This window comes from Manis javanica, chromosome 14 (assembly GCF_040802235.1).
Source record: "Manis javanica isolate MJ-LG chromosome 14, MJ_LKY, whole genome shotgun sequence".
NCBI classification, from domain to species: domain Eukaryota; kingdom Metazoa; phylum Chordata; class Mammalia; order Pholidota; family Manidae; genus Manis; species Manis javanica.
This window is the reverse complement of record NC_133169.1, coordinates 2,127,139-2,154,438: the sequence shown is the minus strand read 5'-3', so window position 1 is coordinate 2,154,438 and position 27,300 is coordinate 2,127,139. Positions and strand designations below refer to the sequence as shown.

The window sequence follows — 27,300 nt, the reverse complement described above, 5'->3', positions numbered from 1 at the left end:
AAAGTTATGTATAGTAGAAACCCATTTCCATAATATATAAATAATTCCAACAGATCAGTAATAAAAATACAACCCAACTGAAAAATGAGATTTTTCCAGATACTTTATAAAAGATGACACCCAAATAAGGCAATAAAACCTTGAGAAAGGAGGTCAGCCACATCGGGAAGACGCAAATGGGAACTGCCATGAGACACCACTACACACAACAGAATCATTAAAATCATAAAGACTGATAAAACCAAGTTGCCGGTAAGGATCAGGGGCAGCTGGAACTCTCACGATGCTGTTGGTCTGAATATCAATAAAGACAGCCATTTAGGACAATGGTTTGGCTTATCTACTAAAATTGTTCTCTTTGTCCCATCAGTGTCACTCCTACATACATATTCAACAGAAATGCATTCATTTTTCACCAAAAGACCTCTGCAAGGATCTCTATGGCGATATTATCTGTAAGAACCAAAAACTGGAAACAACTCAAATGTTGTACCACAGAATGAACAAATGGCTGTATGTTTATAAAATGGACTAGTACACAGCGATGAAAATGAACGAATCACAGCTATACCAACATGGATGGATTTCAGAGCATGATTAGAACAAAGCGTATGTGGCTATATAATGTATGACTTCATCTATATGAACTTTAAAAACAGGCCTAAGTGACAGCGATGGCAGAGGTCTTTGGGGAGAGCGAGGGAGGGAGAGCCTCGGACGCTTGGGGAGCGCTGCCCTTTTCCATTTCCTGGCCTGGATGGCGATTACACTTCATTTGGTGATAATACATTTAGGTGCAGACTTACCACTGGTGTACTTCTCTGTATTTTGTTTATAGTTCGATAATGAAATTTAAAAATCAAGGCCCACTACTCACCCAGCAAAGGGTAGTGCTTATTTCTGTTGCAGGTGAGACCTGGCTCACCAAATATGCTGCAGAGGAGAAAAGAAAAGATGTTAGAGTCAAAACGGGGAAACACTGATAGCAAGACAGACGAGTTCTTAGTTCCCAGAAAGCCTCCTTGTCAGTTTCCAACATAAGCCTCTCCCCGGACTCAAGGGTTGCAGACGCCGAGAGGAGGGGGCGGGAGAAGAGCTCGCCTGGTAGGAAGACAACTAGTAGCCCAGACAGCCAGTAGGCCGGCCTTCACCACAGTGCCTGGCACGTTATTCAATAAATGCTTGCTGAGGCTGCATTGGTAGAATGGATCCCTCTCTAAGGAAACTGGGCACCCAGTGTGGGACTTGAGGCACCCATAGGCTTGGGGGTGGTATCTTGGCTCTCATCCTGGACAGATTCCACCAGTTGCTGAAACTTTGTAGAGCACATGCTGTGTGCCTGGCACAGTTTCAGGCACTTATCATTTCCTTTACTCCTGACTAAATCCTTATTAAGGAGGTACAATTATGATGTCCATTTTACGAATGAGGAAACTGTGTGTAACTTGCCCAAGATCCGTGGCTAGTGGAGGTGGAGGACACTGACAGGTGATCCTCTGTCACGGGGCCAGGCAGCATACACTTCACCACTGCATAATTTTCTCTCTTGAACGAGCTTTTCCAGTCAAAAGCTTCACTCCCTTGTCTGCACCATCATATTAGTTCACTAGGCCTCGGTCATCGCATGCATCGAAGTCTCCCATATCATATACAACTGATTTTGTGTGTGTTGGTCTTCATTAGATTGTGAACGTTCAGGATGTGAATCATGCTCTGTTCATATCTGTATGCATATTTCTACACTCTCTTATCTTCAGAGATGGTATAGAAAAACCATGAAGGCGGCAGACTTTAGGGTCGGATGGTCCTGGGTTTCTTTGGTAGATCGACTGTGTCGGTGGCCCCACTTCTTCAGCCCTGCTTATAACCATGCCCTTTGCCATGTGAAAGTGCAGTGCCCTCTCCCTCTGGGCTCGACTTTGTGAATGCCTTGGCCCAGGGGATATTAGCAGACATGACACAAAGGTGGGGAAAATGCTTGTGCATTGGGCTGGCTCGCTCTTGCCTTCCTGGTATCACCATGGCAACACGCATGGGCTGGCCTGATGGAGGGTGAGACACATAGAGCCAACTTCTCCCACTTATGTCACCAAACTTCCTAGTTATCCCCAGTTTGGTCATCCTGGGTCTGCCAGCAACCTGCTGATGCCCAGGCATGTGAACAAGCCTAGGAAAGACCAGACAAATGCAGGCAAGATCAGGTGAATCCCACATATTTGTGAGATAAGTGAATGTTGATTGTCGCGTGTCACTGACGTTCTGGTGGGTGGTTACAAGGCGTCATTACTGTGGCATTTGGAAACTTGACTCCACTGTTCAGTAGATTTATGACTATGGCCTAGTCATTTAACATCTCTGAGGCTCCATGTTTAAATTTGTAAAATGGAGATAATAGTTTCTACTTGATATAGTTGATAGTAAGAATAGATTCTGTATTTTGAAGTAAAGTGCCTTATATTTAATAAGGGCTCACAAAAAATTATTCAAACAGATTTTATTGATGGTCTGTAGACACCAAAGTGCTGAGCCCCGGGAATACAGAGGTAAGGAGTGAAGGTAACTTAAGCCGACTGCAGCCTGATTCTGTCGTCTGAACCTTTAAGGCCCAGGTCCCAGCCTGCTAACATGAAGAACTGAGGGGCCGGCCCTCCCCCTGTGCGTGCTCCCCCGTGCATTGGTTCATCGTCATCGGGTGCCTCCCGTGTGCCGCACACTGGGGATGTAAGACTGAACGAGAAAATTCTGTCCTTGAAGGGCGCACAGTGTGGCGGGCGTGGTAAATGCTCTGACAGAGCACGTACCGCAGAATGACAGAGGAGGAAACCATTAGACCAGACTGCCTGAGCCGGCCTCGGGGAGGAATCGGCTCTTGAGCTGGACTTTACAGACTGACTGGTTTTTCCCAGCCGACTGGGGATGGGGTGGGTGATGGCGAGGGCAGTCTACTTAGACACCCAGAGGAGGCGGCACGGGGCACGGGAGGAGATGAGCTTGGGAAAGGAGCAGTTACCTCGTACGTCACTGCAACGAAGTGACTGGAACCTGCTGAAGGACTTTAAGCCCCCAAGTCCTACTCATACGTCTGAGCTGGGTTTGGGGGGAATATATTTCACTAAAGACCTAGAGGAGGAACAATTTCTTACACTCTTTTAGCCCAATTGGTGTCTGGTGCTCAGTTGGTCTGAGCAGTAAAGACTTGGCAGTTGGTCCCTGGGACCGTGTGGGTCCAAAGCGATCCTCAAACAAGGGGATCCTTTGTTTTGTTTGCACAGTCTCTGAAGAAGCGCCCTCAGATTCTCAGAACCGAGGGTAGAGCGGGGTCTCCCACCATGCTATCCTATCAGTAGCGGGGAGAAAAGACGACATAGCTTGAAATCTGGGCCATGATCTGGGGAAGAAATAGATTTTAATTTCAACAACTGGCTTAGAATCTGAAATGGGTGGCTGACTGCTATGCCATCATACTTTTCCCACTTCTTTACCAAGAAATAACAGCAAAACCAGTGTCCCATACTCACTCTTCCCTTTTAATGCCCAGACACTGGTAGACCGGTCCGGAATCGGCAACCCCTCTCATGGTTTTCTTTTGGAGTTCCTTGAAAGAGTAGGCTGGTAGGTTACTGCCCTTGTAGGTGACAGAGTCACAGGTCACGATCCCTGGGTAATACACAATCATCCTGGCAGCTGTGTTAACTGTCTGACCGATTACTGTAGCAGGAAGGAGAAAGGCAGAGAGCAGGGGGAAAACCACCGGTGACCTGCAGGTAATGGGGATGCATCCCGTGGGGTGTTTTTACCCTGGTATCCCTGTACCTCTCATGAATGGCCCAGCAGCCTTGCCTCCAGCTACGCATATTTGGCCAAGCTATGAACGAATATTCAGAGAGTTAATTCAGCTAGCCACAAGGCAAGTTTCTAGCTCACCTGACGGCCATGGGGATGACCTGCTCAGAGGCAGAAGGGGAGGCGTCGGTAAAGGGCGTGGCCGCAGGTAAAGGGCGTGGCCGCAGGCCCGAGGGCTCTCAGGTGAGGGGTGGTCACTTTTCTGCTACAAGAGGGATGAACACAAGCTTGGGCCTGGGACACTGACCTCCAAATGAGGCGCAAAGTTGTGTCTGTGTATTGCTGTGCATGAAATTGTTGTTTCTTTTCATTTTTGACATGAATCACTTTCATTTGGCAATTTCCTAAGAGTGAGTAAATGTGGGCGTGTGTGTAAGATCGATTTAGGGGTTATCTGAAGGGTAAGAGACTCCGGTGCACAGACTCTGAAGCCAGGCAGTACGGGTTTGAACCCCAGCCCCACCTCCAGCTACTATGTCCCCAAATTCCCTCTGTAGATTACATTAATCTGAACATGGGGATGGTAGCAGTATCTATCTCAGGGGGTAGTTGGTGAAGATTAATGAGTTAACCCATGGACATCACTTTGAAGAGTGCCTGGCTACTGGTGAACTAAACCCTGGATTGATATTGCTACTAAGTAGATTTTCAATATTGCACTTGAACATAAACTTAAAAACTTCTGATCAACATATCCCTTTTTAAAAATCTGTTTGTTGTGGGGAAATTTGACCATACAGTAGATTACAGTGTTGCAAGTCTCCATGGATCCCTTGCGGGCCCCAGAAGTCATGCACCCATGGCCCATCCTGCCCCACCTCCACTGGCACGTGTCCTTCACCCCTTGCTATTGGGAAGACAGTCTCAGACACGGAATCAGCTTAGACGTGACTCCTGCAGTGCTGCGATGCCTTCAGTCACGTAGATTCATGATTTGAACATTTAAACCCAATAGCATTGAAGAGGGAAGTAAGAGCAGCGGGCTCTGGAGATGACGCTCACTATTCTCTTTTGGTATCGTTTATAAGTAATGCCGACATTCATGATTCTTAAGAAGCAGTCATTACCTATTCCAGGAATTAAGAGGAGTAACTGTTAATGTTAACTGGAAATTATGATCAAGGCTCCTCACTTCACGAGCTTATAGCCTCATTGCTCCCATCTAATAACTATGAATTTCTGGGGCTCAACGTGATTAATCCTGTCAAGCGCCAGAAATGCACACTTTGCAAGCACTGAGTTGTCAGTGGGCAAAGTTACGTGGTTTCGTTCCACCTGGAAGACTGTGAACGTTCTTAGGGAGGGTCCGTGTCTCCCATATCTTCATCCCCCAGAGACCAGTGCCAAGCTCAGCGTTGGCTGAAAGGAGAACGAGATGGGCTAGCTGTGCACACCTGTGTACTCATGTCTCATGGAGTGTCCGATGATGCCACAGAAGACGATCCCGCTGGTCACTCCGACGGAGACAGTGCTGGTGCCGTGCACACAGACAGCAAGCATGGGGAGGAGACAGGGACAGTGAGCAAGGGGCAGCGGGCAGGGTGGGAACAGGACTGTGTGGGAGGAAGGGAGGGGCTCTCGGTGAATAACTCCCTTCCCTTGGCAGCTGGTTCAGTGCATTGTGGAGGGCCTGGAGGCGCCAAGGGTGGGCAGCTTGAAACACAAAACCAAGTTCTAAGAGGCGGGAACTAGGTTGACTTTTCTGATATTTTTAAATATCCATATGAGCCACTTTTCTAGAAAATAACCTCTTATCACCCCAAGTGTAGACTGACTGTGGCTGTAAATGATTTATCTTTGTTATTGCAGGAAAGAAAACAGCCATTATTTTTAAAGGCAGCAACTGAGGTACCATGTGTGGCATTGAATTACCTTTGCCAATACATGGGGACGGCTGCCTGTAGAGCTGGCCTGGGGCTGAGGAGGGAGAAATATTTAGGGCAAGGGGTTGGTGCCTGTTAGAGGACGGTGGGGTCATTAGGGCACTGGGCTCTCGGGCACCAGGGCTGGGGATGGGTAACCTTACCCATCTTCATAGTTTTACTGTGGGTGGATCATCTTGAGGCCAGGCTTATATAAATGAATTTCCAACCCAGGGACTCATTCTATCTCCCAGTTATTAAAAATCAACTCGGATCTCCAACATGGTGCTGGGAGTTTGACCTCGACCAAGCAGCAGGCCCAATGCGTGGACAGCCGCGCCACGTGGCCGTCCGTGCAAACCTGGTACACCTGGGCTCTTTGGGAAGGGCCTCTCTCCCCCTCACCGGTGCCAGCCCCCCGTCCTGCTGCAGCAGGGCTGGTCCCCCGCTCAGCTTGCACAGCAGGTGAGTGAGGAACGGCAGACAGGAGGGTGCCCAGCCCAGGACGGCTCTCCCCATATTCCTGCTCCCTGACCCTGTCCTGTCTCCCTAAATGCTACCAAAGGGTTAGGGACCACCAGATGGGGCCAGGGTCAACACTCACTGGATATGGGGGACCTGAGAGCAGAACGTAAATATATCCACCGCACTTTCCAAGGCTTGAGTGACCTCATCAGGTGCCTTTTCCCCGGGGAAGCCAAAGACACAGAGGAAGCAGCAGCCCTGTGTGGAGTCAGCAAACAGGGCCGCGGTGAGCCCTCCGGGCCGGCCGGGGCTCGGGGGCGGCAGCCTTTCTGCCCTCTGAAGCAGGCACATGGCGACAGCTCTCATACTGACTTCATTTCTAGCAGACTTTAGAAAATTCGCAGTGCGTCCCCATCAGCGGGCGTGCCTCCTCCAGAGCTCACAGGTGGTTCTGAGTTGTTTGCACACCACCTCCCACCTGCCCTCTGCTGGGTGCAAGGTCACAGGCAGCCAGGGGGCCAGTTCACGGCCAGGTGAAGGCACGGAGCAGCAGCGAGGGGCCGGCTCTGACCCTCGGGCCCTGCGCTCTCCTCCGCCCGCACAGTGGCGGGGTTGGTGGCCGCCCCTCGGAGCCCTGGGAGCAGAGTGTGTGCACCCGGCCCCGGCCCTCCTGCCTGCTGGCTGCTCTGGCCACCCAGCCTCGCCCTCGGCCTTCTGTGAGGGACCTCACTTAATGCTCACGCCTCCCCCACGCGCGGCGAGAGCGGCCCGGGGGCGGAGGGCTCTGCTCTTAGGACCCGAAGTCACCCCAGATGGGGAATCCTGGTCACTGGCACTTCTGTGCCAATCTGTGGATCTGTGGTCATTTGTGGATCCCATTGTTTGTCTCTGAACTGATTAAGAACAGGTTAAAAACATACAGGAGCTGGAGGGGACTCCACACCCCCGCCATGCCTCCGTGCCTGCTAAAAACTGAGGGGGCTCCAGAGGTGCAGATCTGGCAGGTGGGGATTAGTGGAAACAAGCTTCAGGGTGTGACAGTTGCCAGACACCTGGCCTGAAATCTGGGTGGTGCATAACCCAGGAGGGCTGGAGAGGCACCCGCAGTGAGAGGTTAGCGGGGGGCACTGCGGCCAAGAACCCAGGCGGGGCAGGTGGACCCCCACTGACTCACCCGACAATCACAAGCAAAGCGTCATCTTACCTTGTCCCAGTACCCGCACCCCCACCTCAGCATCCTCATGTGGTACCTCTTAGAGTGCCATGAGGGTGAAGTGAGCTAACGTGTGTGAAGTGTTGAGAACAGTTCCTGGCACACAGTAAGTGGGGTATGCACCATATAAGCTGTTATTAAAATTACAAATAAGGATTGATGTTTCTAGGTTAAAAGTGTCTATTCCCTTCTTCTCCCCCATACATGTAGGCATGAATGCTAACCTTAAATTTGGGTAGGTTCCCACCTGGTAGTTCACATTTACCTTGTCAAACATGAAGACTTTATTGATTTGGCCTCGGAAGACCCTCAGGACAGAACTGATGTGCACAAAGGCCTCCTGAATGGCCGAGCCGATGACTTCTGCTTTGTCCTGGTCCTTAAACAGCAGGTTCACAAACACAATGGTCACTGGGCGCAGCTCAGACAAATACCCGCGAAGCTGCTTGTCGTCGATCTGCCAAGCAGAGAGAGGCTCCCCTGAGCGTCCGTCCTTGGTAGTGGGTCCTTCCTCGCCGCCCCACCCCTCCCACGCACCCGACAGTGTCACTGGGCGGGAACCGGCCCCTGGAGATTCTCTGGGGAAGCTTGAGTTACCAGAATGCACAGGCACGGTGTGGCCGGAGCAGATGGAGCCCGAGCGCACCAGCAGAACCCCTTCCGGTGGGACTCACGCACCTGCCCCAGCCCGGAGCTGCTGCCCCGCTGCTGCCCGTATGAGCCTTCACGTCAAAAGAAACTACTGCTCCCCATGGCTGTCTGATAATTTAGGGGTCACAATTGCATGTGACGTAATTCAACCTTTTAGTTTTACAGCCCCAGGACCTCCTGGAATAGCTTTACATTCTATCCCACTTTAACTTCAAATGAAATAAAACAGCATTATTCTCCCCATTTTACTGATTAGATGACTCAGACATGAGGAAATAACCCACATGTCCCAGGGCCGCTTAGATGACAGTAGCAAAGCAGAACTGAAATCCCCGGACTCCTGCGTGGACCTCCCACCCAGTGCTCGGCCCCCACACCTGTCCACACCAGGCCCAGGCAAAGGCAAGAAGACTGTCCCCAAATTGGCCCTACGTGTCATGACCCCTGAATTTTGTTAAATCAAGTGCACAACAAACCATTGGGAGAAAGTCATTGCATTTTCTCCCTCACATAGCACGAAAATGTCAGATTCTCCACTGACAATAGGAAACACACCTTTAGATGAAGAGGGAATTGCATATCGGGACTCCTGCAGCCCTGCTTCCTAACTGGTTGGGATAGTCCTGGTTTCCTGGAATTTTATTCTTTTCATCAAGGACGATTTAATAATTGCTAACTAACCAATGTGATGATTTTCTTGGATTTTTCAAATACATTTATTAAATAAGTAGTCAATACTAAATAAACAATGTTACTTATCAAATATATTGAATTAACTAATCAGAAATAATTCCATCAGACCATGTGTTCTGAGTTTGGGTTTAGAAAATGTGCCGCTGTCCCCCAGGGAGGAGGGCAGGCCTTAGCAAAGTTGTGAGAGGTTTGCCTTTTACCTCTTTTCAGCCCCCGTACCTGCATCTTCACTAGGTGTTCATTATTCCCACCCACAGCTTTCTTGGTGACGCACGGATCTATTTTATATCTCATTCCTGTAGGCCTTGTTCTCAGCTGGGTGAGGCTGGAGACACGTAATGCTTTATGTCTCTGGGAAGCAGGGAGGGGAGGGCTTTCTCGAGCTTCAAAAATCTTTAAGAGTCACAAAGTTGAAGGCACTAGAGGTTGTGTTTCCAAACTGGCTGAAGGCAGATGGGCATATTCTGATCCCTGTTCATCCCACACTATGAAGGCAGCTGTCCGGACGCTGCTCAGGCCTGGCCTACAAAGACTTCCTCCAGGACACAACTGCATCTCGATGGGATTAAGGGTTAACACTGGCATATATCAGGAGGGTGGAGAGGCCTGGGCAAAAAATGTAGGTTCCTATAGAACAGGGTTCAAATCCTAGTTACATCTCTTACTTTACAAGCTTGGGGAAGTGCCTGGTACCCTGCTGGCTCTCAGTTTTCTCATACGTAAAGTGGGGATAAAGGCATCTACCAAGGATTGTGAAGAAGAAAAACACGAAGCAGCAGAGAGCGTGGCATGTGGTGAGCTCTGAGAGGTAGGTAGTTATAATTCACATGGATTAACACATTTGACAGAGCTTAGATCTAGGTGAATGAAAAGAAAATTTTACGTAGTGGAGGTAGTTCTGAGCCTTCTGATTCTCTGTGTGGTTAACTTTCAAAGCTCACGAGCTAATGGAAGCGACTTGGACAAATATGTGCCAGTGCCCAGCCACTCGACATTTGCCCCGCTCTGCATCATGCACAAAGCATGACCACTGGTTCCTCTCTGCTTGGGGCACTTCCAGGCTGCCCAGCTGTGTAAGGCAACCCAGTCCTAGTTATGCCTGTTGTCACAGTGTCTCTAACTCTTAGAAGTGTCCTAATTTGAGCAATAAATTTATAGTTACCTACATATGGAGAATGTCAGCCTCACCTCTTTTTATTTCAATGAAACATTTTTCTAGCTACTGGTTTTCTTGATCTTTCCAGCTGTCCAAGATCCCTAACAGCCCAAAAACCGATAAATCAAATTATGAAAATACCTGCTTCAATATGCTGTCCATCAGATACTTTTGTAGGGACAGCTCCAGTTCAGGATCCGACTCCAGTTTGCACGTGAGCCTCAGCAGGCCTAAGAGGGCAGGCAGAGGAGAAGGGTCAGAAAGGGTGGCTTGGTGCTGCAGCTGGCGCAGGAGAGGGGCCTCCCTGCCCCCACTCCCTTGGGCAGTGGTCTTCCCAGTTCCGTCAGGGGACTCTGGGACACCTAGTGGCCGATAGGGCCAAGGACATCCAATGCGAAGCTCTTGGAGGTTGCAGGCTTCCCAAAATTCAGTTCCTGTAGCTTAAAACCCTGTTCTAATTGTTGTCTCACTTTGGAACTTGGAGAGATTTTTACCTGCAGACTTGAGCTGAAACTATTGCCAGAGATGATGGGAAAAAACATGAGGGTGACAGCAGAGGGCGATGGCGATGGATGAAGGGGATGATGGAATTGAAAGAGCAGCAGGAGAAAGATTTAGGAGAGTGGCTTCTGCCCCCAGGTTTGACACCAGCTCACTGGGTGGCCCTGGATAAGTCACCTCACTGCCCCATTGTCTCCTGTTTCCTTGAGCAGTGGGGTTTCCTAACCTCTGCGGTTTCTGTTAGGCAGGAAAACAGATATGAGTGAGGTGGGGAGAGATAATTAAGGCCAGTAAAGGCTACTACAAGGGGCTCAAAAAGTTAACCAGTTAAAACTAGAAGCCCAGAAAAGACACAAGAGTTAATGAGTTGATCAGTTAAAGCTCAGAAAGCCAGGAGCAACTTGGCCTGGAATGTTTGAATATTCCCCAGATAAAGGAAAGTATGTGAGCACAGGCCCATGTGTTCATCGTGTCAATTAGATCATGTCATTGTAAGATTTACTTTAGCCTTCCTGCTAAAAGGCCCAGCTATAAACAGCATACTAAAGACAGAAGATTCCACCTTAAAGCCAAAAAACCCAGGAAGTTAAGAAGTACCATGCTTAACTTACTCTTTAGCAAACAGACAATAACTCAGCCCACCTTGGGGGCTGGGCAGGCAGTCTTGTTTGATATGCTCCCAGGCCAAGAAGCGGGTATCTCAGGGAGAAATCAGAGCAGTAAATTTCTTGTGTTAAGTTGATTTGAATGTTTGGGGCCCACTTAACAAGTCTGTACCCCCAGCCCTGGGTCACATTCCTGAAAAACCCTTGAAAGGGGGAACCCTCAACCTTTCAGTGCGCTCCTGTCTCTGAGGTCGCCCATACTTTGTAAGTGCGTAACTTTAACTTTTCCCCAATCTTTCTGTGTGCCTCTCTCTCAGAAGTAGCCCACGTTCCCCTTTCTCTGAGGGTACAATTCTCTCTTTAAATAAAACTTAAACCTTTCAAGGTGCTTCTCCTCCCTGAGGTTGCCTGTACGTTTTCTCTCTTTAAGTAACTAACTAACTTTTCCTCTGCTTCACTACTGTGTCTCTGCCCTTCAGTTCTTTGTTGTGTTGGGGACGAGAACTGAGGAAAATACACAACGCCCGCCTAACGGTTTCCTTCACTCTAATGGCTGATCGTTCCATACTCTGGAATAGACTGATAGGAGGAGGTAGGAATGAGCTTGAAGATGTCAAAAAATCAGGGAGAAAAAGTGATGACAGGTTTTCAGCAGGGACGAGAATAATGAGAATGTGGGGGGAAAATGAGATGAGAAATAAAAATGAGGTCTGAATGGGATATAAATCAACCACATTTAATTTTCAAGTGTTTATTGAATATATTCAAAATCTAATACATTCAAAACACCACGCTTGGCACTATGCAGGAAATGAGGGCCTTCTCCTGCAGGTGCTGACTCATTGGATATCCAAATATTTATGTGTGGAAAGGTTAAATAGAAAAAAAAGTTGGGCTAAATGAGCTAACAGATTGTAAGAGCCAGAGAGATTCAGAGGAAGCAGTGGTCGATAGGAGTGGGTTTAATCAGAAAGGGGCTCACAGGAAAATGAGGGATTTCACTGGACCTTGGATGGCTTAGGGCATTTTATTAGGGTTGAGGAGGGCGTGCCTAGCAGAGGGAACCGAGGAGGCCAAGTGGAGAATGCACACAGCATGGTGAAGGACTGGTGCGGACCGCGCTGAGCTCCAGTCCCAGGTGGGTGTTGGAGACTAAGAAGAAATGACACCCACCGGAGCTGGAGACAGGCAAGGAGCGCAGGGCGAGAGCTGGCGTCGTGGCAAAGGCCTAGATCTTTACAGTGGCCATGATTACAGGTCACCTGTGCCTGTGGCAGAATAAAGAATTTGGCTGGTCTGCTCCTTGCCCCTGGGAAGTGAATGCTAAATCTTTGGAATTCCCCGAGTCGTGGTATTGTCTCCATTATCGAGGTGGGCCCTTTGGCCCGCACCTGTTTATGCTAATGAGAGGACCAGGGTCAGGGCTGGTCACAGGGAAAACCCAACCACAGGATGAGAGGGCTGGACTTTGAGCCCCAGGTGAGGAAGGGCCTGCACTCCTGACCTCTGCGCAGGGGAAGGGGCTGGACGTGGAGCTCGTCACACTGCCAGTGGTTCGGTCGATCATGCCTACTCACTAAAACCCCAGTAAAAATGCCAGGCACCCAAAGCTTGGGTGAGCTTTCCCTGTTAGGAATCAGACACCGATGTGCAGGGACAGTGATGTGTCCTAAGGGTGCAGAGACCTCGTGTGGAATTCTTGGAGGCCTTATGTGTCTTATTTGTGTCTTTATATGTGCGTTTATCTGGCTGCTTCTCGTTTGTGTCCTTTACAGTCAAACTGTAACAGAAGCATAGTCCCTTCCTGAGTTCTCTGAGTCCCTCCGATGAATCATGGGGCCTGAGGGCTTTGTGAGCACCCCTGGGTTTGCGGAAGTTGGTCGGAAGAGCTGGTGGCCTGGTGGTCCCAGAGCCAGTGGCGTCAGCTGAAGGGGGTCTCGTAGAGGACGCAGCCCGAGCACCCGGCCGACTCCAGGCAGCCGGCCTCAGGAGTACAAGGCGCCATGTCAACGCCCAACCTGGCCTGCAGAGCCCTTTACTGAAGGTAATGATGAGAAAAAAGAATGATTCAAAGGTGTTTCTGAAGTATCTAGTTTGGAGGAAGAAACCGTTTTTAGGGAAAGATGAGTAGCCTAGAGTTTAGACGTTGCTGCAATAAATTTCTAGCCCCAAGACAGAGCCCCATGTGCCTGGGTCGCCACGTCAGCAGACAGAAGCTGAGATAACTTCCATGTCCCTGTGTATGTCCTGTCTGCCTGGACGTGTGGTGTGTCCAGTCATCCGGCCCCCTGTTCCAGGCCGACTCTGGGCCTTCTCCCTCCTCCCCCTAAACAAGGCTGACCATGTGGCCCCAGCCAATCAGATGTCAGGGCTCAGGACCGAAGAGTGGGTGGACACATGCCCCCTGAAGTGCATGTGACCAATGCTTTTGGGGCAAAAAAGTCCGTCAGAGGATGCAAGAGGCACAGACATACAGTTAGTCTTCTGGGAAGCTCGGCGGTGAAGGGTAGGAGGGAAAAGTAAGGTTCGTAGAAGTTTTTTCTTTTGTCAAGGGGGAGACTTATACATTTGGAAGGTAAGGGAAAGAGCCATTGCCAGGCAGGGGTAGGGGGCCTGGGAGGGGGCACTTCTGATCACTGCTGTGGGCAATGGGAAGGAGGTCCCCTTTGTGGGCTAGGGCCTGCGGCCTACTCTGGGGGGCCAGCACTCAGCACGAGCCCGTGGCTTTGCTGTAAGACCCTGCAGACCACAGGTAGAGGTGAAGGCTCCCATCCATGGAGGGTACTTACTTTTGTGGTCACCAGATGGGTAATAATCCATGAAAGTCATACAGTTGGTGAAAAATTCATCGAAGTTAAAGGAAGGGGGTGTTTTTAAGAACGTAACCTAAATTTTTAAAAAAAGAGATGATTTTGGTCATTCTGAGGGCTGTCTGGTCCTTTGAATGTAGTTTCTTAGCACAAAGGGCAGGGAGCGTGCTTTTGAAATGTCGTGATATGTGTTTGAAGGACATGATAAACAGAGGCGGGCACACTTAACCAAAGGAGGCATTTCATTTGGGTGCCATTATATTAAAAAACCTCTCCGATTAGTCATCACGACCTCGACCTTCAGTATCTTGCCAGATACAGCTATTCCAGGGCTACACTGTATGCTTTCCCATTCCTGGAACTTCTTTTTTTTCTCTCCCATAACATTTTGACTTAAATGAAACCTGGTTAAATTATACATCACTTCTTTCTCATCCATTAGGAGGGCCTGGTGCCCAGAAAGGCATTAGGAACATCACCAATAAGGAGATTCACATTAAATCACAAACCTATGGCATGATTCATGGACCCTGGCCCAGCCCCACTCCTAGGGTGTTCTTGCCCCCCGTTTATCTTCTCTAAATGGATAACCTTATCCAACAGTGAGAAACCACCAGGCAAAACCATATGCAGGGACATTCAACCAAATAATTGACTGATACTCAAGAATTCTTAAGCATCCAGGTCATCAAAGACACAGAACAGCTGAAGGCCTCTGTCACAGCTCTCAGGGGACCAAGTAACAGCGGCAGATGTTGCGAGGCAGTGGTGTGAGGTTGCCGACGGAGTCCCAGACTGCTCCACAGAGGGCATTAGCGGGACACCTGGCGCGGTCCACATTTAGGTCTTTACTTAGTGAACAATCTTGGCCAGTACTGGTTTTCTGGTTTTGACTCTTGCACTCTACTTATGCTAACATTCGGGAAACTGGGTAAGGGATAAATGCAAACTTATTTTTTAACATTTTGGTGAGTCTAAAATAAATGAAAAACTACAACAGGTTTTAAAGGCATAATGAATGATCGAAGATGGGGATGGGCGCTGTGTTAGCCAGCTAGGTCTGGGTCTGGAGGGGAGGGCGAGGCAGGGACCTGAGGGCAGGCACTCTGGGGAAGCCCCTTTTTGTGGCCAGCCTCCCGTGCATTCTCTTCTCCCCTGTGTGCCTGCCTGTCGGCTGGCAGCAGGCCCTTCCCTCCCAGGTGTGCCCTCAGAGCAGTTTCTCTGCACCGGCTGCGTCCCAAGGACAGTTCTGTTTAGGGTCAGTCTTCCGCTTAAGCACAGTGTTTTCTACGAGGCAGGGTCACATGTCTCTCTTCCCTCCCAGACTCGGCTGGCCCTGCTCGCCGCCAGCCCCCACCTCCGGGCTCCCCTGCCCTGAGTTAGGAGGGTGTGGAGGCCGTGGCTGAGCTCCAAACTACAGCCTCTGCTTCTAGGGAGCAGCTGGGGAGCCCTCCTGCCTCTTAAGCAAAGGCACTAGCCCCCCCCCACCCTGGCCACCTCGGTACCCAGGGCCCACATCCATGGCTGCCACAGAGATGCCAGGTGCTTCCTCTCAGGCTCACCCAGTCTAACTGCTCACACTGCCCGAGTCCCCAGCCCTGGGGTCCTCTCTCACGGGCCCTGGCGCGGTCCCAGGCTCAGCCTCATACCCACCTTAACTGCCCTCTCATTTGGAATCCTCTCGATCTCAATCATGCTGCGGTCACAGAGCTGCCAGCAGTTTGGGGACAGAATGATGTCGTTCATCTGTGCCATGTTCTGTGCGAGGCGCACATCTTCTACCACCTGGCCGGCCATCACGAAGTGGTTGTGTGTTTTATCTCCAAAGACCAACATGGTGATGTGGCCAGCGGCCAGGCCTGGCCAGAAGGCAAGGATAGGTTCACACAAGGAGGTCTGGGCCATTCCCCAGCATCAGTTCCTGGAAAAACTAGAATCTTGCTGTGACTACTATGTCAGAGCAAACTCTAATTTCTAAGATTTCACACAGAAAGCAGAGACTGCCTCCTCTGAGCCGGGCTTTCCAGAGCGCTTCTCCTGAACCTAGAAGTCAGCTACTAGTTTTCACCCTTCTGTGACGGCTGTTGCCCTAGTTTATTATACTGATGGCAACCGAGAACAACTTTATTGATCCTGGCTGGGGGAAGATTTGCCTTTTGTCAGACATGGAAGCTTTGACTAAAAAGAAACCTTGTGAGTGGAAGTTCAGGCAACAGTCAGAGGGGAAGGTGAGGAAAAGGGGAAGGCACGTGAATGTCAGGTGGCCCCGCCACAGGGAAAAGAACCAGGTGTCCCTGCCATGTGAGGGTCAGGTGGCCCTGCCACACATCCTCAAATTGTTTTGAAAGTGGGAGCTGAAGGGTTTGGTCCCGGAGCAACAGGAGAGAAAATAAGAAAGAATGACACGCACACTAAACGCAGGTGTAAATGAGTGTAAGTGACACACGGTTCTTTTAAACAACTGTGATTAACCCTAACTTGTTTTTTATCTTTGCTATTCTCTGTGTTGATTTGTCAATGCTGATTCACCAAGATATATGGACACACACGGTTGTATATATATATATGCATATAGTTGCATATATACACAATGGTTGTATACACACACAGTTGTACATACACATGGTTGCACAGACACACACAATCTGTTTCCCTCTGAAACACACTGAAGCTCAGCTCAGTGCACAAAGTGCCAGCCCATCAGCAGGCACACGGAGGGTTTGTGTCCCCTCATTCCCAAGAAAGATAATACATCAGACTTGCTAGCTGCTCACTTGGGAAAAATACTCAGTATCACAATGATTTTGATTTTATTCAACAAAAGATTTAACTTGGACCTTTTCAATAACCAAAAGAAAGCTGAGAAGCTGCTAACTGGATCACCACTGATAATGCGGAAGTCTATGTTTACAAAGTGTCCTTAGGTGGCAGCTAACACCAACGCACCACCTGTGGCTTGTCACACCTCTCAGAACCCCTTCCTCAGCTGTGGAACAGCCACACGATGCCCCTACCTCAGGACTGTGGCGAAGCAGAAATGGCCTAGCATGTGTGATGCCCACAGCCAGTGTGGAAGTGCATGTAATCATATTACACGCAGGGACTTGTGGGGCCTCTGTCTGTGGGGCAGGTGACCTGGAAAGTGTTCCTTGTGGTAGGGGATCCCTGGTCTTAGGACACTGCTCAATTTACATGGTCACCAGCTACTTGTGTGGACAGTACCCACTGTGGACAGCGCCAAGACTTGTGAATAATAGCAGTGACAGCGACAGTGCCCATGGAGACTGGGTGCCAGTAACACCCTAACTAGTCGAACTGACTTTTTGCAAGAGCCTGTGAGTAGGTACCAGGATGGGCTTGAGGCCTCAGCTGGGCAATGAGGCCGCCCCAAATCACATTCGGGTCAGCCTGACCCTAAAGCTCAAGCCATGATGTGGGGCCGAGCCACGCGTTCTGCCGTTTCTCTTCGGGAGAGATGCCTCAGGAGCCAGCCTGCATCCAAACGGGTGGCACCTCTTCTCTCTCAAAGGCTTACCTATCTTAACTCGGACGTCCAGGCCTTCCTTGGGCTCCTGGGCCTCAAGCAGCCGGTGGACCTCCAGGCTGCACTTCACCGCCACCGTGATGGTGCCTTTCAGCCGCTCCCGCCCCACCTTCCAGATGGCCAGCAGCGCGTCGCCTTGGAGTGACAGACACACGGGGCCTCTGGACCTGCCCTGGGGTGGATCTGCCCCTGGGGCCAGCCATCCAGGGGCCGCCCTGCCCACGCCTCGGGCCGGCGCCGTCCCTTCCGGGCTGCCTGCCGGGAGCTTGGGGCCCCCACCCCGACCCCACCGCCGGGAGCCCGTACCTGCAAACTTTAAGATGTCTCCTCCAAAATTCAACACTTCTGAGGAAGGAGGGAAAGAAGGGAAGTCAAACCCTGCGTTCTGAAAACTCATGGAATGAATTCCTTCGTCAGTGGAATGGAAACCAGGCCAAGAGCACCTCAGCTCTGAGAAGGGGCTTACGCCGCAGGTGCCACCGCAGACGGGGCGCCCCACCCGCCCGAGGTCCCCTCCTGCGGGGCGCACTGAGCGGGGTGCTGGGCTGCTGCGGACTGGAAGAGACTGGAAAGGAGGAGGTGGGGCCGCAACGAGGCCCAGGACAGCTGCCTACCCCCTGCCCCCCAGAGGGAGCCCGGGGCAACGAGCGACCGGATCCCTCCAGAATCAGCAAATTGGGAGACATCTGTGATGAGCTGGGGTTTTCCTGTAATCTGCACTCTGTTTGGGCTTTCTGACAGAAATGGGCATCTTTCCCCCCCTCTTTATGCATCATCACAAATTTGTTGAGCACAGTTGTGCCGAGTGGGATGCAGAAAGGCATCTGAGAGTTTCTGCTTTAAAGGAGCTCCGAGGTTTGTCCAGTGGGCGATGCTCAGACATGACCAGGAAACTCAGCGCCCGAGGAAAGGGTAGGTCCGAGTTCACCTTGATCAGTAAGTCCGCTTCCTCATGAGCAGTTTGAAGTACTGGTGCGGCAAGGTGGAAGGCAGAGACTGAGAAGGGACCGAACTTCTCCGTCCCCTGTCCGTGCCTCAGAAGCCAGCATCAGGAGACGCACGGCCGAGACCACGCGTCCCCAGCTGTCCCTACGGCCTTCTCTCAGTGCCTGCGTCCGGGCTCTGATGCGAGACTTGGAGCCAGTGACTGTCCCTGAATGTACTACCCCAGGTCCTTACAAACGGTATCTAATTCAGTCATTTAACTGATTCATGCCAAGCGTCCTTTGGCGCCCATAGTCTGTATTGGCGGGGCAGGTGACATCCCCTCACTTGTACTGTACTTCAAGAAAGACTGGTTTCGTGCACATTTCATGGAGAAATTAAAGAGTGCTGAGGAATAGTGCTCTGTGAGGTCATAACGGATCAGTGCAGGGAAACAAGGAATTGAGATGCACGTAAGCCAGGAGCCCATGGGGAGGGACACTCACTCTCCACGATTGCGCTGATGTGGTAGTTGAGGATCTCCACCAGCTGTTCGGCCCCGCGGTCCATGTACATGGCTCTGCTGAACTTCTCTGTCATTTCAGTAAAGCCTGTAATAAACGTACAACAGGTTTCCTTGGCCCCTTGGGGGAACCAAATAGTCAGGAAAAGAGCGTGCTGGGGAGCAGTGGGTTTCTTCTTAATGGTCTTTGTGGCTGGTCAGCTATCAGATATGCAGTCTCTGCTATCTCTATTTACTCTTCTAAGGTCAGGAAAAGACGTCAGAATCCTCTTTCCTCCAAATTTCTCAACTTATACTGAGATGACTGCAGTTCCTTTGACAGGCTGTAGAACTCCCATCCCCAAACAGTGAAAACACAGAATTCAGACACCTTTGAAGAGGTGGCAAGTTTGCTGTTAAGATGTGAACACCACCTGGAAAGACCATTTCCTGAGGCCAGTGTGGCCTGGAACAGGGGTGGGGTTTGGGGAGTCGGGTGGGTGAGTTTGGGGCCGGGAACTGGAGCCTGAGTTCCCAGGCGTGGGATGTGGGCATCGTGCAGATTTGCCTACGACTGCGACACACTGAGTAAGGGCAGATGAGAGCGGCCCTGCCCATAGGCCCTCCTCCCTGTTTGCCTGGCAGGGACGTCCGCCACGGCGGTGCACAAGCTCAGAAAGGGCAGGCGCGCTGTGCAGTCGGGCTTCCGGGAGAGCCAGGTGTCCACCCACATGAAGCAGCTCTGTTGCACTCGCCTGAAATATCCACGAACATCAAGACCCCGTCAAAATGGTCCACAGAAGGCAGCTCTGGGGAGAAAGGCCGGTAGACGATGAGGTCCGGCAAGTGGGCTGCTATTCGGACGATGGCCCTGTGCTGTGAGTCTTCTCCCTGGGTGTTCATGCTCAAGGCCAGTGTTCAGGGGCTTCTGGTCACAGCAAAGAGTCCCCAGATAGACCTTCTAGAAAGAAAGGCCGAGAATGGAGGGCCTCTGACACATGCATTCGCTCACTCTCCCATTTCTTCTCCCCTTTTCCTAACCTGGGGCTACCGCTTTGAGAGATGGATTGACGACAGTGCCTGAGGCTTCGAGCCGTACTTTATAAGGGCGAATTTTCTAGGCAGAGAACCCCTCACACTTTAGGCCTCCAGCCCTGAGCAGCTGCCATGTAATGAGCACATCACAAACAGGATGGGGTGCGAGGGGGTAGCCGAGAGGGCCCGCCTGTTCGGGCCAGCCCCATGGGAAAGGCTGGGAGCCCCGCTCTGTCCTCACGCCTCGTCTCCCCCATCCCTTCCTTCTGCTTACCCATCTTTTCTCTCTCCTTTTTGGGAAAAAAATGTGTAGATGAGAGTTTATATGTGTGAATGTTTATATTAAGGTAAATGGCAATGTGGAATATTATATATAGCAAGAGATAAAGTGTATTGAAGTATAGCCTTAAATAGAGGAAAAGAATTAAAAGGGTGTCTGTGTGTGTGTGTGTCTGTGTGTGTGTGTGTGTGTGTGTGTGTGTGTGTGTGTGTGTGTGTGTAAGGCTTTAAACTGTTAAGTGGAAGGTAATCTTGAAATTTTAATTTGTTACCCTGTTGGTTCTAAGAAAACTAGGATTTCCTAAGACCTTCCATTAGCTTCTGGGGCCCATTAAATGCCCATGCCTGGATGTTGTAAAAATCATACTCTGCCACCCTGAACAGGAGTAGCATCCCCAGCTTTTGCAGAGCAATCTGAGTTCTTGGAATATGAGAATATTCCACAGATAATAAGAGAATTTTTTTTTTTATTGAGGAACTGTCACCAACCGACAGAAAGGCACTGGTCAGTGATTTCAACCAGACATGGGTTGTGCTGGGTACATAAGAGGGTCAGAAGGAAAACGTGGGACCATTAACAGATATATTAAACTTAAGGAGCCATTTTTTTCCTTTTAAATCAGGGAAAACAGTATATTTAACAAACTTTAAAATTTAGACAAACCTCTAAAAGTGAGTACTGAGTATTAACTATTAGATAACATTGAAGAAGAAAAGCCCTGAGAAACTCAAATGTTACGAAATAAATAAAAGGTAGGGAAACAGGTAACCAAGGTCTTAAAAAAAAAAGCAGCATTAAAAACACAATAAAAACCATAGGATATACCAGGAACAGTCAAGAGATAACAGGAAAATCAATCAAATGATTTCAGACAATGAATTTGGCAATTGTTATATGAGCTTATAAGAAGGGTGTGAGAAAACTGAATCCCTAGAATGAGCTGAAACTTAGGAAAAGTGCTGAAATTAAGGAAACCTAGGGGGATTTTTCAGCTTTATTGAAAGCAAGGAAATTAAGAAGAATAAGGTCAAAGCTTAAATACAATGTACTACACAGTTCTTCTTTTCTTTCTGCCTTCTGCCCTATGGAGAACTGAAAAGTGTAACATACATTGCTAAGACAGAGTGGAAGTCCAAGATAAATAAATAATGATAAAGCACTCAGTCATTTTAAACAAATTCAAGTAGCCAGCCCCAGATAACCCATGTGCACAAATCCCAGAAGAACTGACAGATATAATGTCAGTCATCTCAAAAAATAATGGAGAATAAGAGATGGGTTGAAAAATGGAGATGGGAACATTTTCTTCCGAATTTCAAAAGATGAGGTTACACGTGGATTCCAGAAAACACAGAATGGTCAGTAGGATGTATCAGTCAGTGTAAGCTAGGTTATGCTTCATTAATAAATGAGCCCAAAATCTCAGTGGGATGAAATAATAAAGGCTTATCTCATGTTCATTTCTTGCTGATGCTACATGTCCACTGTAGGCTGGCAGAGGCTCTGTCACTCTGGGAGCCAGGCTGGCATTCTGGCTGCCAAGACAGGAGGAGAGGATTTGGTGGGGTAGACGCATTCTTAAAGTGTCCTCTCAGAGCAGACATGGTTCACTTCCACTCATATGACACTGGCCAAAGCAAGCTATGTGGACACATTTAATTTCAATACGTGTGAAAGTACAATCCTACCATTTGGGCAGTGGGAGAGAGAGAGCAGAGATATTTGTGATATTATAAATATTTGATAATATATGGACACTTATATCAGCAAAAGGTGATTAAAAGGAGTAAAGCTGGATTCAGAGCCAGGGCAAACTAGCTTTGTTTCATTTTTTGAAGAGTTATTAAGCTTTAAATCAAAAGAATGCTGTAGATAAAGTATATCTTAATGTTAACAAGGCATTTGGCCAAATTTCTCACATCCTTGTGGGTAAAATAGAAAATTATAGGAGTGATAAAAATATAGTTAGCTGGATAACAACCCTACCTAGAGGACACTGATTCGTGCTAGACTGTCCACTGTGAGGGCTGCCACATGGGTATGCTAGAGGATGTAAAGGTGTAACTGGAGGGACAGCCAGTGTGCTGAATGATAGAATCAGGACCTTAAAACTGGCTGAAATAATGAAATTTCAAAACAAATGCCAAGTGCTGTTTTTAGAATTTTAACAAAATCAAATGCATAAGCATATGGTGTGAAAAACTAGGTTTGCTGCAAATTCAGTGCTATCTTTAAACAAACTTTATTGAAGCATAACATGTGCAGAACCATGCATAATTTGTAAGTGTATAGCTTGATGGACAAAGCCATGTAACCCCTACTCATGTCAAGAAAGATGGGGTTACCAGAAGCCCCTTCCATGCTATCTCCCAGTCACTTCCCCTCGTTTCTCCCCAGGGGTAACCTCTTTCCTGATTTCAAACACCAGAGATCACCTTCACCTGCTTTTAAACTTTCTATTAATGGAATCATACTAAATATATTATTTTTTGTGGCTCTCAAATGTTTGTACTATTCATCCATGTTGTTGTATGTATATCAAGATAATTTGTTTCAGTGCTGTATAGTATTCCACCACAAAGGGTTCGTCCATTCTCCTACTGACCTGTGGGTGTTCACAGCTTTAGGCTATTAGGAATAATGCTGCTAAGAACCTTCTTGCACATGTGTTTTGGTAAACATATGTATGCATTTTGTCTGGGCATACCTAGGAGAATTGGTGGGTCATAAGATATACATATCTTGAGCTTTAGTAGATCCTGCCAAAAAATTTTCTAAAGCAGTTTTACCACTTTATACTCTGCAAATAAGATATGTGTTATGTTTCTAAATCTTAGGCACCTTGGGTAACTGGAAGTATCTGTGGTTTTGTATTTTCCTGGTGGCACGATGAAACTGAGTACCTTTCCATATGTTTTTTGGCCATTTGGATGCAATGTAATCTTAAGATACATGAGCAATGTTCAAATCTAATCGCAGCACTGGGTTTAGTTCTGCCTACTTTATTTGGAGATAATTAATGGACTGTGGAACATGAGGAATGATGGGAGGTTGAAAATGTTAAGTCAGGAGAGGATGACATATGGATGAAAGCGGTAGTTGCCTTCAAATATTTGGGCTGAAATGTGAAGGTTGTGAAGTCACTAGGTCCTTCTGCAAAGTCTAATGCAGGCCCCCGAATTTAACCAAAGAATTGCGTTTCTTTCTCCCTCAGGTAGGGACTGGGTTTGGCTAAGTGAGAAGGTTCGTGACAAGGCTCAAGAGGGAAGGAGAAGGAGGCTTTGATTCCTCAGTGGGGAGAGTTAGTTCATAAAGCGCAGGTGAGCCCCGTGCTGTGGCTTCTGCAGGCATGGGTGCTCTGAGGCGGCCTCCACAGTGCGCGAGTGGCCACAGGACCGAGATGGGGCCCAGATGGGACTGAGTGGGGCTGAGCAGAACCGAGCAGGTCTAGAGCTCTGTTCTCCCTTCTCTCATTGCTGCTCTTTGACTTTCTCAACCTTGTCCTCTTTGGCTACCACTTGTAAGACTGCCAGACTTAACAAACAAAAATATAGGACACCCAGTTAAATTTGAATTTTAAAGGAATAGTGACTGTTTTAAACTTAAATATATCCCCAATATCACATTTCATCCAGCAAGCCTACTTCCAGCCTGTCAGCTTTGGCAATACCCCACCTGCTCACAGGCCCAGTATAGAATCTTTCACTTCACTTTGAACACTGTGTTGAAAGTGGGTTAGATTTATTTTTTGTTCCTCCAAAAACATTAATAGGGTCAATGGCTGGCAACCACCGGGAAGCAAATCTGAGCAACGTGAGGCTGACCTCCACACCCTGGTGGTCCCAGGAAGTACTGTATTTCCTCATGAGAGGCCATCTGCCTGGGGGTGTTCCTTGTATTACGGGAAGATGAATTAGATGGGTGCTAAGACCCCAATGTTGTGCTCTGAATAAAGCGTACAGCTTTACTTCTGAGTTTCTCATTTCCAGGCAAGGAAAGTAGATGCATTTGGAGACTAAGATGACAAGCAGACAAGGAAAACCAGAGTAAGAGTTATTTGTTCATGGGCTGGAAAGGTGAAGACATCTAAAATGAACACCTGGGAGTTTTTCATATGAACACCCATAAGAAGACAACAGAAAATTTCTATTTTACAAGATTTCATTTTCTGCCTGAAATTCCACATCAGAAAATGCTTAAAGATATTTACAGTGTACAGGCACATATCACATTGTAATTTTTATTTGTTGAGACCTCTCTGTGTGAAGCATTTTACATAGGTCGCCTCATTTAGCCCTCCAAGCAGCCCCGTGAGGTGGGCCTGACACAGAAGCTGAGATTCCCAGATTAATTCACCTTTGCGCACACAGCTGAAAAGCCCAGGTCTGTGGGATCAGAAAGTTCATGTTCTTTTTACTAAACCATGTGCAACCCGTTTGTATAGTCTTGTGACATAGTGGGGATGTTCATGACCTAGAAAAAAGATGCATTTCACTTTAGAGCACTTTCACTGCACAGCAATGGTACTGTCTTCAATTATTTGGTGGATCCCACCACGGTCGAGGGTGTGAACAGGGAGTGGGTGCCGAGGAGGCACCAAGGCATCCAGGAACGGGGTCATCTGAAAGCGTGGAAGGTGAACGAGCACCAGAGGCACGTTGGAAGTTCCCGGCGGGAAGGAGAGTGTGTGTGGTTTCATTCTGCGCAAGGTAAACTCAGCAGCACCCAAGAATGAAGATGAATTTAAAGATGAATTATATCCATTACTGTTTCTCTAAATATCTCTTCTAGAAACTTCTAATTTGTTTCCATCCGTATGTAAAATCAGGTTTTTACGAAGAAGGAGGTACTCTGAGCTGAGAGGGATGCTGTTGCCGGTGTCAGTCCCTGATACGCCGTAGTCAGGGCAGCCTGTCCTCCGTGCAGTTTCGGCCCTCAGTGTCCACACCTTTGGGCCTTGTTTGCTATTTAAATAGTGGACTGTCTGCAGATCTGTCTATGGTACGTCTTGCCCTGACTTGGAGGGTCCCCTTTAGAGACCGCGTTCTGCCCTTGTTTCCTCCACAGGGTCTTTTCTAGCGCCGCCCCGCCCTCCCCGCCTCCCCGCCTCCCCCAGCCCAGGGTGGACATTTGCTGTCTGAGGACAGATAAAAAGGCGGTATCACGTGAGGTAGATAAAGACGGTCAGCCAGAAAGCCAGGGCAGCCAGGACAAATAGGATGGGGTGACATTCAAGCTCTCAAGGATCCGCCCTCACTTAAATGACACAGAAACGTGCACAAGATGAACCTGGGCCCCCCGCCCCAGGTGCCGCTTTGCTCTAAGTTCCCAAGCCGGTCTTGTCCGCAGAGGCGGCCGTCGTCCTCAGCTTGGCAACCGTCCTGCCCACCGAGAGGCCCCCTCCCACGTACCTTCTCGTTCCCCGAGGCTGCGAAGCCGCGGCCCAGTTCAGGGACCAGACCTTTCAGGAGCACGGGAACGGGAGAGCGGACTGGGCGGCAGTATTCCGAGCGCGGCAGGAGTGCCGTGTCTGTCTAGGGCTGACCCATGAAAGGACATTTTGCCTAAAAGCCGTTCTCACGGCCGCACCCTCCTTGAAAGCTCATTGTTTCACAGGCGCCGAGTGGGCTTCTGATTGGCCGGGCCGCCCTCCCGCGAACGCGGAGGGCCAGGGGCTCCCTGGCTCGGGAGTCCGCGGGGTGGGGAAGCGTTGGGAGCCTGCCGCGGCCCCCCTCCGACCAGGTGGAGGGTGAGTACCCTAAAGCCAAGGATCTCCTTGGTGAGCAGGCACCCAGTTTTGGTCAATAATGATCATGGCTTTTACCAGGACTATGAAATGTGAATTATAATACATTCAGGGCCTCTCAATGTTTGTGATGTGGATTGTTGTTTGAAAAATTACACATCTGTCCTTTCTGAGTGGCCAAGTACGTTCCGCTAACCAAATTCACCCCAAAGATAATTTACAACCCAAATGTGGCGCTGGATTTGTATTCTACATCCAATGTGACACTGGCAAATGTGTTTTGAAGAGGGCAGCATATTTTCTAACACCTTAAATCATTGTTTTGATTTTCTAGCTGTTGTGTGTATCACAACTACAATGAACATTTAGTAACACATGTAAAACTTGAATTTGAAAAAGCTGACCTGAAAAAACGTGAACATTCTTAAGTCCAGTAAATTAAAATTTACTGTTTCAAAATCTTACATAAAGGTTGTCTAGAGAGGGAAAAAAAGAGGTTTAATTATGTTTGTTGAGAGAATTTTCTGGTGTTAGTTGTGGACACAATGTTAATATCATTATTAGGATACCTCATATAACTAAACAGATCCTTTAGCGAGAAAGCCAGTCTTAATAAATACTTGTGCTGTTTATTATATAAAACAGGCTCCAATATGTTTTTATAGAGAGGAACCTGGATTTTGAGGTCAATCCTTAAGATTCAAACTTTCACCATCACTTTAACCACTTAAAAAGACAGTGTTTACTATGGAGAAACATCAGTATTGACATACTCTGGGTCAATGTTTCTTTGAAATCAATGCCAAACCACAAAAACAGGACTAATGAAATGCTCTCTCACTGAGCATTCACCCTGCCCCTGCCCCAGATCACCAGCAGCCAATTTTCTGCCTCAACCTGTGAGAGCTGAGTTCCAACAGTTATTAGCTCAGAAGGTGTGTAGATAGCTTAACACAGTACAGCCTTCTTGCAGCTAAATTAAAACCTCCTTTGTCTAAGAAAGTGCTTTTTGGGTCTACCTTCAATTAATAAGCTTACTATTTTTTGAACTTTCTATACTTTTAACACCTGTCAAGGACCAGGCATTGTTAAAACTTTATCTTAATTAATCTTTACAACAATCCTATCAAGTACCATTTCTATCCCCATTCTACTCTTGAAAAAACTGAAGTTCAGAGACAGAGGTTAATTGGACCTCACAGTTGCCATGTGGCAGAGTTGAATTGCAACCCTGGACTGTCAGACCTGGTGTTGAGAACTCGTACCTAATGAAGTCATCAGTAAGTACCTGTTAAGACAATTTTGATGGAGCATTTAGCTGAACTAGACCATCAAGTGGTTTGTACCACTGTATTTTGATGGTGTTCAGTCCCTGCACTGCCAGTAAAGACTTCTGGTATACAAATGCTAAGTGACAAGGAGTTGTGGGACTGATCACTGGATTGTGCTTCAGCGGCAGAGTTTTGGGTG

At 48.5% G+C, this 27,300-nt stretch overlaps 1 protein-coding gene and 1 long non-coding RNA gene across 5 annotated transcripts in view; one reads left to right on the top strand and one right to left on the bottom strand.

The window, feature by feature from the left end:
- The window catches only part of ADCY10 (adenylate cyclase 10), a 64,283-nt gene extending 38,650 nt beyond the window's left edge, over nt 1–25,633 (bottom strand). The window contains exons 1-13 of the mRNA XM_073221997.1: nt 25,496–25,633; nt 19,525–19,730; nt 18,774–18,878; nt 17,650–17,688; nt 17,335–17,478; nt 15,453–15,658; nt 13,779–13,875; nt 10,025–10,113; nt 7,649–7,840; nt 6,310–6,428; nt 5,238–5,314; nt 3,519–3,708; nt 878–933 (exon numbers count right to left, since the gene is read on the bottom strand). Of these exons, the coding sequence (XP_073078098.1) occupies nt 878–933; nt 3,519–3,708; nt 5,238–5,314; nt 6,310–6,428; nt 7,649–7,840; nt 10,025–10,113; nt 13,779–13,875; nt 15,453–15,658; nt 17,335–17,478; nt 17,650–17,688; nt 18,774–18,878; nt 19,525–19,672 (1,462 nt within the window). The 5' untranslated portion in view covers nt 19,673–19,730; nt 25,496–25,633. The remainder of the gene's footprint in view (nt 1–877; nt 934–3,518; nt 3,709–5,237; nt 5,315–6,309; nt 6,429–7,648; nt 7,841–10,024; nt 10,114–13,778; nt 13,876–15,452; nt 15,659–17,334; nt 17,479–17,649; nt 17,689–18,773; nt 18,879–19,524; nt 19,731–25,495) is intronic.
- LOC140846247 (uncharacterized) overlaps nt 1–27,300 on the top strand; it is an 88,601-nt gene that overhangs the window by 40,460 nt on the left and 20,841 nt on the right. Inside the window, exons 1-2 of one of the 4 annotated variants that reach the window (XR_012125240.1) lie at nt 25,724–25,833; nt 27,002–27,110. The exons of the other annotated variants lie outside the window; for them this stretch is intronic. This is a non-coding gene — a long non-coding RNA (uncharacterized lncRNA). Of the gene's footprint in view, nt 1–25,723; nt 25,834–27,001; nt 27,111–27,300 lie in introns of those variants that run through there. 4 annotated transcript variants of the gene reach the window in all.